We start from the raw sequence: 12,371 nt of genomic DNA, 5'->3' as shown, positions 1-12,371 counted from the left end.
AATGTTGTCTTCACGTCCATCCGATCCTCCCTTTCCAAGAGATGAAGTTCAAAGCTCCTTCTAAACAATGATCGACTCTCAATCCTTGGTACGCCATTCTTCCTACCCAAGGAACTACTCTTCACAATTTGAATCTTTGTTCTCCAACAGAAAACTTATCTCCTTGGTGTTGGTATTTATTCTATTCACAACTCTGATACCATGTAGAAATTCCACGAAAATTCTGCTATTGCTTGAATGAACAAATCTGAAACTAATTTGTAACCCAAGGCACAAAAATTTTCTACTTATTTGTAGTGAAATCAAAATAGAAATAAACACAGTCACACGGTAGCAAAAACACAATATTTTTCTAGGGAACCCAACTAAGAAAACCCTCAGTTTGTTTCAGAATTTTATTGATAGAAATTGGAGCAATAGATCTTCCTACAATCCAAACTTGTTTCAATAGAAAATAGTCTTGTTCTCCTTGCTTTTCCTAAGCTTGAAACCCTTTGCTTGCTCATTGATCTTGCTTCTCCTTGTTTCCTCCTAAATCCTTGCGCAGAGGGGCCTCCTATTATTTAGGAATTACTTCCTAAACCCTTGCGCAAATCCCAAGGAAATCTCTTCTACCAATCTGCACACAAATAACTACTTAGCACGCTCTTCCTCTCACAAAATCGTGCTCACAAAATTATGATACAATAGTATGCCTTCGTCCTCCTTATAAGCAATTCGAATAGGCTAAATCTGACAATTCTTATTTTTGGAAGTCGAACTTGTCATTGATGAGTTAACTGAGTCAAACGGACTCTTGTAACTCATCTAGTCTCAATTTAGAACTAACACTTGTTGCATGTCAATTTCCAAAACTAACTTGCACTAGGAGACAACAAACTAAGCCTCCCACTCCAATGCATCAGTCAAATTGCTTCATGAACTCATCCTAATTTATAGGGGCTTGTGCATGCTAAAAAGGAACAACTCTTTGTCTTTCTTGACTAAGGCACAATTCAAGAAGACCTTCACTCGCTACTTTTCAACAATTTTGGCCTCCTACACTTTCCTCAAAATTTGAACTAGTGTCCAGAAAGATACATAGAGAAACTTTGGTCTGCTCTCACATGTGTGAAGTCAAAACTGTTACTTTTTGGTAGCATCAAAAGTGCTCTAGCCTTGAAAATTGGTGGAGAGGTTAAGGCACATGAGTTCTAAAGATCCCAGAAACGGTTTGGTGAAATTCCACCCGAATTGTATTTTATTAAAATAATTAATATTTTTAATGGAATTCCTAAGACTAAACTTAGAGAAATTAAAATATTAATGGGTATTAATCAAAATATGGGTGAGAATCATCTAGAAGGCAAATCAAATCATGTTTTAATCTTAGCGGTTGATTAGAGACTTAATCTCGGTCGTTGAAGACTCAACAGGAAAAGTATAAAATGGAGGCTTAGAGTTCATTTGGAAACACAACGGAGAGAACGAATTGATCAAGAATTCAATTCCTAGGGCAGTGTTTGCTAAGGATTTCAAATTAAGTGATCATTCTGCAGCAGAGGGGCAATGAGAATCTGGAAGAAAAACTTTCCGGAGAACACAGACAAAGAGGCGGAGAGAGCCAACAGAGCAGAAAAGCTACCTGTCACGCAGAAATCGGAACTGTCGGGAACTACTGGAACTGTCGGGAAAGCTGAAGCAAAGGGCAAAAGTCGGAACTGTCGGGAACTGCTAGGAACAACCAGAACTATCCGGAACTGCTGGAACAACCGGGAACACTGACGTAGAGGGCGGAAGCTGGAACTGTCGGGAACAGCTGGAACTGCTAGAACAGTCGGGAAAGCTGACACAGAGGGCAGAAGAGGTGATGCAGAAATAATCAGGGTTAGCCAGTGTTGTGTCAAATCAACCGGAATTCCGCCGGGTGAAGTGAGGTAAAACTCACTCAGGTTTTCCACCAGTATTTTCTCTGTAAAGGATTGCTAGATGAGCATCCTAGATTTGTATTCAGATATTTCTCATGCATAATAATAAACCCTCAGAACTGTTACACCGGTTTTCCCGCATTGGGTTTTTCCGCGGACTATTGTATCCAAAAATAAGTGTGTCCTAGGTATCTTGTTCTTTGCTATGTTTTCTATTTCATGAGATCAAATATTTAATTAGTGTAGGCTGCAAAAGTAATTTAATTTAGTATTCAGAAGAATAGCTTGGTTAATGTATATTAAAAATCAAGTAGGTGAAGTGGATTCAGATTTGTTGCAGTAGGGGTTCTTTCGAGTCTAGGAATTTTCACAAAAACGAGGTCAAACAAAGATAAGATGACTTGGTCAAATGCTAGACTATATGGTCAAACTTCAAACTGCTCCACTTTACTTCCTTTTCGCATGGATGAACAGAAGATACTTTTTCTTGTTGTGATCCAAATTCAGTGTCTAATGGAAGAGGTTGAATGTCCTTTATATAGTTATAAAATGAGCCTGAATTGGTGTGTCTACATGCTAGGCTGACTTGATCTTTTGGAGGAGCTAACTTGACTTTTGGAGGCAAAATAAATTCAATTTCAAATTTTGAATTTTCTTCTTTTCATTTTCATTTTCAGTTTACGGCTGACTTGAATACCAACAGTAGCTACAAAAACTCAACACTCCCTCTTAGCTAGGAAGGTATTCTCTTTGACTTTTTCATATGATCTCTTGTTGAAAAATTTCTCCATCCCAAGAAAAGGTTGAAGGAGCTTGCTCTGTTGATGAATCCATCCACCTCATGCTATATTACAAAACAATGTGGAAAACATCTTACAATAGCATCATGCTCAACAAGTCATCACTTTAAGCGAAGTCACTAATTATCCAAGTCGTCACTTGGAACCTGGTCAACACCTGCGACCTATGGTGAAACCCTAGGCTATTACCATTCCTGCATGCCAATTGAACGGTAACATATCCGCCGGATGCTAAAGGCACTCACTCTACCCACTAGCCAAGTACTTGATCAACAATCCTGTGAGTAGCTTACGAAGCCACAATGCTTCATAATTCGCCAAACTAGTTGCAATATACTCATCCTCTGTAGTCCTGAGTGCGATAGATATATGTTTCCTGCCCAAGCAGAATCCAAACAAAATCATCATGTTGATGTGTTCTTCCTATCTTTCATCACTCTCTACCCAATCTGAATATGTATATCCCTGCGACTGCTTCCTTCACTGGAACCGTCACCAAAGCTACTTGACACTGAAGCAAATCTTGTTGTAGCAATCTGGTTGCTCCCTCTGCCACTTAGCTTCTTCAGATTAGTTACCATGGAAGTGGCCATGGATTGGCTATCCATTATCCCAAATCTCTAATTCCAAGAAGTAATATATACAACTAAGATCCTTCATCTCGAACTCAAAGGCCAACTCCCTCTAACACTGAAGCAGAGCTTGACTGCTCTGTCTATCACAAAGGCAAATCATCTTGCCATTGTTGCTCCCTCTGTCACGTGAGTCCTTTTGCTTCGGTTAAAAACAAGTCATATGATAACAAACTCATCAGATATCCATCCATCCGAAAATACCATGCCTGAAGTTCGTACAAAGCCTTCTTTAGTCTACAAACATGAGATTCCCTCTCATGTACCTCAAAGCCTTGAGGTAGCTCTATGTACACTTCTTCTTCCTCAATTACTCCATTGAAAAAAGCAGTCTCCACATCCACCTGATGTAATTTCCAACCCATAATAGAAGCAACAAAAATAACAGTTTTAACAAAAGTGTACCTGACAACTGGAGCAAAATGTCTCCTCATAATCCTCTCCCTCTTTCTGGGAGAACCTTCTTGTCATGAATCTCGCTTTGTACTTTCCTATGCTACCATCTACCGCATGCTTCATCTTGTAGACCCACTTGGAAGTCACCATTGACTTCCTTTTGGCACAATTTTCTTCAGTATGGCATCCCTCAAACTTGTTGGTCTGCCTACTCTCTGAACTAGGAGCTCTTCCAATCATTAGTACAATTTCTCCCTCTTGAACACAAATCACTCTAAGAGAACCCTCTTGTCACAAGCTTTGCTTCATTCTTACCAATGCTTTCATGTGTTGTCAACGCCTTGGTAGCCTTTATGATGTACATGCAACCCTCACTAGGAAGTCATGGAAGAAACGATTATAACCCACCAAAAGATATAGAGACAAGAGGTTGACCAAAAATAAAGTAATAGTATTCAAAGAAGAAAGATATTAAGTAAGAGTACTGTAAGACAAGAGGTTATCTCCTTCAAGCAAAGGGTTGTGAATGTATTCAATTGGACAAGAAACAAGTCAGCCCACTCGCAGATACTCATTTGTCGAGGAAGTTAGCACTTCACAGAGATAGCATTGTCTTTTGTGAATAAGAAATCACCCTTTCAATAACGCAGACATGAATTTGATAAAGCACAATAAACGAGCTTGTCATTCCATTTTTCTCATAATCATCTTCACAAATCACAACTGAACTTCTAATATTTAAACATTTGTTAATGCAACCAACACATGGCACCTACTCTTCTTGATTGTGCACGTATTTCATCTTTAATGACTTTAATTTCCCTTTTAACGATGCTCTATTTAAAATCAATCAGAACTCTATATACAGCAATAGTATTAGCAAAACTGCAACACTATTAACAAAATCGCAAATATTCTGGAACAGCATCTTAGCAGCTAGACCTGAAGTAGATTTAAACTAATTTGAACTCCCCTTTTCACTATCGCATCCAAAGTCTAGTGAAATGGAATATCACTCTCAATAAGATTCACACTCCCCAAACCGATATCCACTATACGGATAAATTTTCATAACATGCAGAGAATTCAGATCCTCAATTTGAAGACTCCTATGATTAATATCTCAGTATAAGGGTTTTTACGCACATTTGTTGTTATATCAACATTTCAAACCAGACCAATGTGGTCCGATGAAATGTAACCACCAATTCGGGTTTGTTTGCTGCTGGGTGAACAAAGCATTAAGCCCGCTGCTAGGGGCTCAATTTTCCCTGCGGTCTGTCCAGTCTTCATGGCATGATCTTCAAGGGGATGAGTTTGGGTGCAAATCCTCAGCAATTTTGGCAGAATAAATACCATTGACCTTGCACCTGAGCAACATGAAGTCCACTTTTGAAATTGATGTTTTTGTGATATATTCTTTTTTTTTTTACAGAAACGGTTATGGAGTATTTATATTCATCTTGGCCTGAATGCCGAAAATCTGATTACATTGAGGATGTTTATATCCTGTTGCATCTCACTGCTAAGAATGAGAATGTAGCTGAAGCTTGAAGACTTCTTCCTTGATAAGGAATCTATAGATTCGATTTCAAAGATTTTTCCCCACTTGAAGATACAAACAAATTTATTTAAGAGCAAGCAGTAAAACATGGCAGTAATCAGCTTATGGGATGGGTTCCCATGATTCTTCTTCGTCTTTCATCTTGACCCCGGCAGAGAGGAGGGCAACTTTGTTGGCTTCAATGTCCGCCTCTTTATTATGAGTTCTCAGCACATGGTAGTAATTCAACTTCTGAAAAGCGTTTTCCAAGCCCTTAATTCTGGATATCAGCGTTGCTAGTTTAAGATCCAAAGCTGGGGAGTTGGAAACCATTGCGTTTACAATGATCTGGGAGTCACCTATAACATTAGCTTCACTTATATTTAAATCTTTGAGGATCTTGAGGCCTTGAAAGAGGGCCAAAGCCTGAGCTTGAATGTTGGATGAATGTCCAAGCCCCCAAGCAAAGGAATGAATTTTTTCCCCAATTGGATTTACAACAACACCTCCTACACCAGCTTTGCCCAGATTGCCCTTTGCTGCCCCATCAAAAAAGAGAGAGTGCCTTGAATGCGATTTGAGCCAGTCTTGAAAGTCAGTTTCAGATTTCCTTATTTGCCAGTCTTTAAGAGGAGGGACGTTTCTAACTGCTGATTGAAATTGCAAGTCAAGGAATGATCCCCAAGCAATGTCCTATTGGCTGAGATTAGAATCATCTTTTATATCAGTCAAGCACTCCTTTAAATGACATTTGATCTTGATTTCTAAGGCCTTGTGATTCTGATTAGTATTTCTGAAAATTCTTCTGTTTCGTTCTAGCCATATCTGCGAACAAATAATCTTTGGGAGGACAGCCCACGCAGATTTGATTATATGATTTTTAGGAGGTGGGCCAGGATATCTGATTGCCCAATTAGAAAAAAGATCAGCAGTGGAACAAGGAAGCAAAAAGTTGGGATCCAAATTGTGAATAAAGGAGAACCAGATCTGCTTAGAGAAGTTGCATTCAAGGATTAAATGGACTGTTGTCTCTGCATTTTCGTTGCACAGCGAGCAGATGGAGGGACCGTAGAACCCTTTCCTCTGCAATATGTCATACGTTAGGATTTTTCCATGGAAAAGAAGCCAAGCAAAGAAGTCGACTTTGGGCCATGAAGGAAAACGCCAGACACCCTGCCAAGGTGCTGGGTCGGGGGGGACGTATGGCCTCTCATTCAGCTTGGCATATCCCATGGAGACAACGTAGCCTCTGTCATTCGGCCCCCAGCCTTTCGAATCTCTTTTCCTCATGTGCGTGGGCGCCAGGCCATGAAGGAGGTCAAGCAGCGTGGACCATTCGTTGATCAGATGAGCCAACACCTCAATACGTTTCCAACCTGCCCAAACAGAATCACTCCAAAGAGAAATATCCCACAACGAACACAGCCCCTCTCTATCCATCCAGCATCGCAGCGCTCTAATGGAGGCTTTGTCTTCAATTGGGTCCATATTCATGATTTTATCAGTCCAGATGTTGATCTTTTTGCCATTTCCTGGGATCCAGTAGGAGTGCGCATTGATTAAAGGAGCAGCTTTAACATACAGTTTAAGGAAAGACGAGTTAGGCAAATGAATCACATTGTCTAAACAGCTAGAACGAGGACCTCTGAAATACTTTTTCCAGAGAGCCAATTGGGCCCAGCCAGGCTTGGGCGCAATGATCCTCCAGATAATCTTAGCTGCCATAGCCACATTCTGCTGACAGAGGTTTTTGAAATTCAAACCACCCTCCCACAGTGGCTTGGAGATGGTTTCCCAACTGATAAGGGGAATCTTGTTTTCATTCTGTTTTCCTCCCTTCCAAAAGAACCTCTGCATGAACTCTTCCATTTTTTTTAATATGATTGCCGGAGCGAGAAGCCTAGCAAATTGAAATAGAGGGATGCTGGTGAGCACAAATTTAATTAGGACAGATTTGCGTTGAGCCAGGAGTAACCCCAGGCTTGGATCCTAGTCTTGAATTTTTCAAGCTGAGGGAGCCAGTCTTTGCTTGCAGGTCTCTTATGAAAAACAGGAAGGCCCAAGTATTTGAAAGAGGTCCAAGAAGAGGAGGCTGCAAAACCCAAACATCTAGAAATAGTGGAGAGCAATCTGGGCAAAGTGTTCCAGCTGAAGATGTGACATTTGTTCTTATTTACAATGCTGCCTGAGGCCTCACTGAATTCATCCAAAACTGCTTTAAATTTAGAGGCAGAGGAAAGAGAGGCAGTACCCAAAAGCAGAGTGTCATCCGCAAATAAGGCGTGATTTATGTTTTTGACCCCTCTTGCAATACACAGTCCATTAATATCTTGATCTTGCATCTTTTTGTCTAACAGGAAGCTGAGAACAGAGGCTTGGATGACAAATAGCAGAGGGGAAAGAGGACACCCCTGCCTAAGCCCTCTCGAAGCTTTGAAAAAATCAGTGGCTCTTCCATTTACAAGAGGAGCAATCCATGGCTCCGAGATGCATGCCCGGATCCATTTAATGAAGTTTGCTCCAAACCCAAACTTGCTCATGACTTTTAAAAGAAAGCTATGATTTACTCGATCAAAGGCATTTGCTAAATCAAGTTTAATCACCATACCTTGTTCTTTTCGAAGAAGACTTGAATGAATTGCCTCTTGAACAAGGGTGAAGTTGTCCACGATCTGCCTTCCTTGGATGAAGCCTCCTTGATTCTCCGGAATTATTTTGGGAAGAATGAGCTTCAGTCTATTTGCAATTACTTTGGTGATTAACTTGTACCCAGTATTGCATAAGGAAATCGGACGGAATCTGCTGAAGTTGTTGGCGCCTTTTTCCTTGGGAATGAGGGCTAAGAAAGCGGAGTTTGTGTTGCCTCCTATTTTCTAAGTATTTTGAGACTTTTGAACCATTTTGAGAAGATCCTTTTCAACAATCGGCCAACAAACTTGGAGAAACCTGGCAGAGAAGCCATCTGGCCCAGGGGCCTTATCCGGATCCATATCAAAAAGGGCCTTTTTAACTTCATCTTTAGTGACTTTGGCCTCAAGGATCTCGTTCATACGAGGAGAAATTGCAGAAGGAATAATGTCTAACAGATCTGAGTATTGGTGCGGATCCTTATCTTCACTATACAAGTTTTGAAAGTGAGAAAAGGTTGCTTTCTTAATGTCTTCAAAATCCTTGTGAGTGTCGTTATCCTCCTTAATCTCAGAAATAGTGTTGAAGCATTTCCTGGCCTGGGCTTGCTTGTGGAAAAAAGCAGTGTTCCTGTCCCCTGCTTTGAGCCAGAGGTTTCGAGATTTTAATCTCCAGTATTCTTCTTCAGCTAAGCAGGCCTTATGAAAGCACTGTTGCAGATGAGCCTCTTGATCTAACAGCTCCTCTGTGACTATAGCGTTCTCCATATGAGTTTGATGAGAGGCAAGAGAGGCTTTAATGGCTTTTCTTTCTGTATCAGGGTTGGACAGGGTTTTGACCCATCGTTTTAGAACTCCTTTTACCCTTCTAAGCTTTTCCTCCCAGATAAAGAAAGGAGATCCTTTGACAGGCTGACTCCAACTATCCTTGACTATTTGCATGAAGTCTGGCTCCTTGACCCAGAGGGGACTAAATCTAAAGGGAATAGGACCCAGATCAAGATGGGCTAGGAGCTCTAACTTTAAGGGCTTATGGTCCGAGATGCTGCTAGCAAGAATGTGCATTCTGGGTTCTAAACCTAGTAACAGATAGGAGCTTTGAATGAAAAATCTATCTAATCTGGCAGCAATATGACCAGGGCCCACTCTTTTGTTAGACCAAGAGTACTTACCAGAAGAAGGTTTAATATCCAGCAAGTCCCAGTCCTGCATAAGATCCTCCGCCCATTCCCTTGCCGGATCTCGGACTGCGCTGCCTCCCCTTTTTTCAGACGAGTGAAGAGTGAGATTGAGGTCTCCAGCAATAATTATATTTTCCAGGTTTATCAAGTCTGCTTGGTGCCTTATAGAATCCCAACAATCCTTTTTTTCCCCGACATTGACTGGAGAGTATACATTGAAAAGGCAAAAGATTTCCTTAGTATCCAGATTCTGCATTTTCAGCAGCAACCAGTGAGTATTACTAGCCTCAAAGGTGACTGCAAATTTGCTGGCGTTCCATAGAGTGCCAATCCCTCCCGAGGCGCCCCGGGCAGAGATTGCTCTTGCTTCACTTTTAAACCAAAGTTTCTTGCTTGCTTGCAGGAAGACTATGTCTTCCAGCTTAGTCTCCTGGACGAGAAGTATGTCTGGAGTTTCTGTTCTTATTAAGCTTCTCATGGCTTCTTCCTTAACTTTACTCCCCATACCTCTACAATTCCAGGAGATGACCTTCATTATTTATGTTTCTGGTGGGCTCCCTTGGAGCCTTGGGGCTGATTTTTCAACATCCTAGGCTTTGAGGCTAGCAGTTTTTCCAGAGTTGGCTGGCTGCCCTGTAGCTTGTCTTTGTAAGTCTCCTGCTCTCTTTTTTCCCTGTCAGTTTTACGGCCTCTTGTAGATCTTCTTACCGAGGTTTGGGACTCTCCTATTTCTCCTTCCTCCTCTGACTCGTCCATTTCCTGCTCTTCTTCCTCATCTTCTAAAGTCATACCTTTGGGATCTTCAGCACTTGTTCCTTTAAGGGAGGCTGAGGGAGTACCTTTGCTTGGAGAAACTGGTTTTTGGATCTCGATCTCCTGAGTAGCTTCTGTCTGCTGGCTTAGCGGATCAAATTTGTTTTCTTGCGCCTTTTTGGGTGGGGGGCGTTGAACATTAGCCTGAAGAGAGCCTTTTCCAGAGGGTCCTCCCGGTTTTTGCCCTTTGTGATTGATTTTTGCTCGCTTGACTTGATTCCAACCCTCTTCATTCCCTTTCTCTAGCTCTGCGTTGGACGGACAGTTTCTAGCAAAGTGTCCATGAACATGGCATTTCCTACATTTGAATGGCAGTTGCTCATAATCCAAGATCTGCACATGAGACCAGCTGCCGACTTTGATTTTGATTGCCTCTGGGAGACCCACCTCTAGATCTACTTCTACGCAGATCCTAGCACAGTCGTATTGATCCTTGTTATTTGCCCGATCTATGAATTTCCCGAGAGTGTTGCCAATGTGACAGTCGTATTGATTCTTGTTATTTGCCCGATCTATGAATTTCCCGAGAGTGTTGCCAATGTGTTTCAAGGAATCCCAGTTCCAGCAGTGAACTGGCAGATTTGGAAGACGAACCCACATCGAGACAGCCTTGGGAACATCGACAGCCGAATCAAAGTCCGGAGTCCATTTGTTCAAATAGAGGCCCTGAGATCCCATGAAATACGGCCCATTTTGGAAGATCAGATCTTTGTCTTCTTTGGAGGAGACTTCAAAGAGGAAGTACCCTCGCCCAAGAAAGTAAGAGGTAACACTTTGCTTGATCAGAGGAGCCCAGTTCCTGTTGACCCATTGCTCAGTAGTTTTTGGAGAAGGCCAAAGTCCTGTGAATTGGCCAATGAGACCACGATCAGCCAGAGATAAAGCTACTTGAATGGGGGTCTCTGGAGGCAAAGAGATCTCAGGAATTTCGTCGAGCTTCTTAACGAATTTTGTTGCTTCGCTTCTTTTCTTCTGAGGCAAACCGGCAAGAAGCTGGTTGAAAGCGTCAATGGCAGGAGTAGAAGGCAGATCCTTAGGAGGACCCTGCGTCTCCATAGGATCAGGCCTGAGGCCGGCCGCCGCAAGGGCAGCCACGCAGCGGAAACCCAAGCGCAGCTCAGAACACGCAGAGAGGGCCGACAGCAGAAACCCTAGCCAGCATCGTGTATGTTTGTGATATCTTCTTTGTTGCAAACTCCCCAAAAACAAATTACAAAGTGATGTATCCTTGTTTGAAGCTTTGAATCCAAGCTGATCTATCAATCAAGTGAGCTGCATTCTACAACCCAAAGAACTGAAACAGCACATTGGATGTATTGGATATGGAGACCAGCACAGATACATTTAACTGGGGTTTAATATGCACATTGGATGTATTGTATATGGAGACCAGCACAGATACATTTAACTGGGGTTTAATATGCACATCAAAGTTGTAGTATCTCTGGAACTAATATTTAGTATGACGCCCATTTGCGTGAGCTCAAGATATCCATGCCCGACCTTAGTTTCCTTTAGAAGCATATCACATAGGTGTTTATATGTATACGAAGGATTAACTGTGTTACACCCTAAGAATGAAGATGGGTAAAGAAAAATGCATACCCTCCAACTCCAGCAAACCTTACGTTGATAGGAGAGAGGAGCTTGAGGGAAGCCATAAGTCTGCTGCCAATCACATCTCCCGAGACTTCGCCAGCCACTATGAACACTCTAAGTTCCTCCTCGCTCTTCCCCACCTCTCTTACTCTCGTTGATAACAAACGAGCTCTACTGTCAATCCAATGCAACTCGTTATTATTCGTTTTCTGGATGAATATGGTATAGAAAATTTTTGGCCTGAACAGCCTCCAGACTCTGTTAGCTGCCATTTTTGTCACATGGGCATGGGACTAGACTATATTGGCTGCCATTTTTTCCATATGGACTTGGGCTTGCAAAGAGGACATAACCCGAACTGGCGTTGGATTTGAATGACTTTTTGGTCGCGCAAGGATGAGCATGTGACTCTCAACATTATCTCTCACTAGGCGGGGATCTAAACGTATTTCGGATGGCGTCGACCTTCTTTTTTATATGTGTTCTCTCGTTTAGCATGAGGGAGAGTATATATATATATATTTATTTATTTTTATTAAAATATTTAAATATATTTTTTAAAAATGAAGACAGTTTTATGTTTCTTTAAATATATGGACATATAATAATATCATCATTGTTTATTTACTAAAATATAATTTAAACGGCATAATATAATATTTTTTTTAAGCTATGTAGATCGGTTACTTATAATTCAAGTTCAGTTTAAGATCGAGAAGTTCAGAAATCACTGAAACTAGAGTCAAGATCTTAGACTCCAACGAGAATTCAAGTTCAGCCTTAGATCGAGAAGTCCAAAAACCACTGAAACTAGAGTCAAGATCTCAGACTCCAATGGGAATTCAAGTTCAGCCTAAGATCAAGAAGTCCACA

At 41.4% G+C, this 12,371-nt stretch overlaps 1 protein-coding gene across 4 annotated transcripts in view; it reads right to left on the bottom strand.

The window, feature by feature from the left end:
• LPXB (lipid-A-disaccharide synthase B) overlaps positions 1 to 11,952 on the bottom strand; it is a 169,376-nt gene extending 157,424 nt beyond the window's left edge. For 2 of the 4 annotated variants that reach the window (XM_089386273.1, XM_089386271.1), the window contains exon 1: positions 11,505 to 11,951. In XM_089386273.1, the coding sequence (XP_089242399.1) occupies positions 11,505 to 11,770 (266 nt within the window). In that variant the 5' untranslated portion in view covers positions 11,771 to 11,951. Of the gene's footprint in view, positions 1 to 11,504 lie in introns of all 4 variants that reach the window. The other 2 variants (XM_089386270.1, XM_089386274.1) reach the window with 2 other exon arrangements.
• Positions 11,953 to 12,371: the final 419 nt, after the last annotated feature.

This window comes from Pinus tabuliformis, chromosome Q (assembly GCF_031772625.1).
Source record: "Pinus tabuliformis cultivar Carrire ecotype Pingquan chromosome Q, CPIR1, whole genome shotgun sequence".
NCBI classification, from domain to species: domain Eukaryota; kingdom Viridiplantae; phylum Streptophyta; class Pinopsida; order Pinales; family Pinaceae; genus Pinus; species Pinus tabuliformis.
The sequence above is the reverse complement of the archived record's forward strand: the minus strand, read 5'-3'. Positions and strand labels throughout refer to the sequence as shown.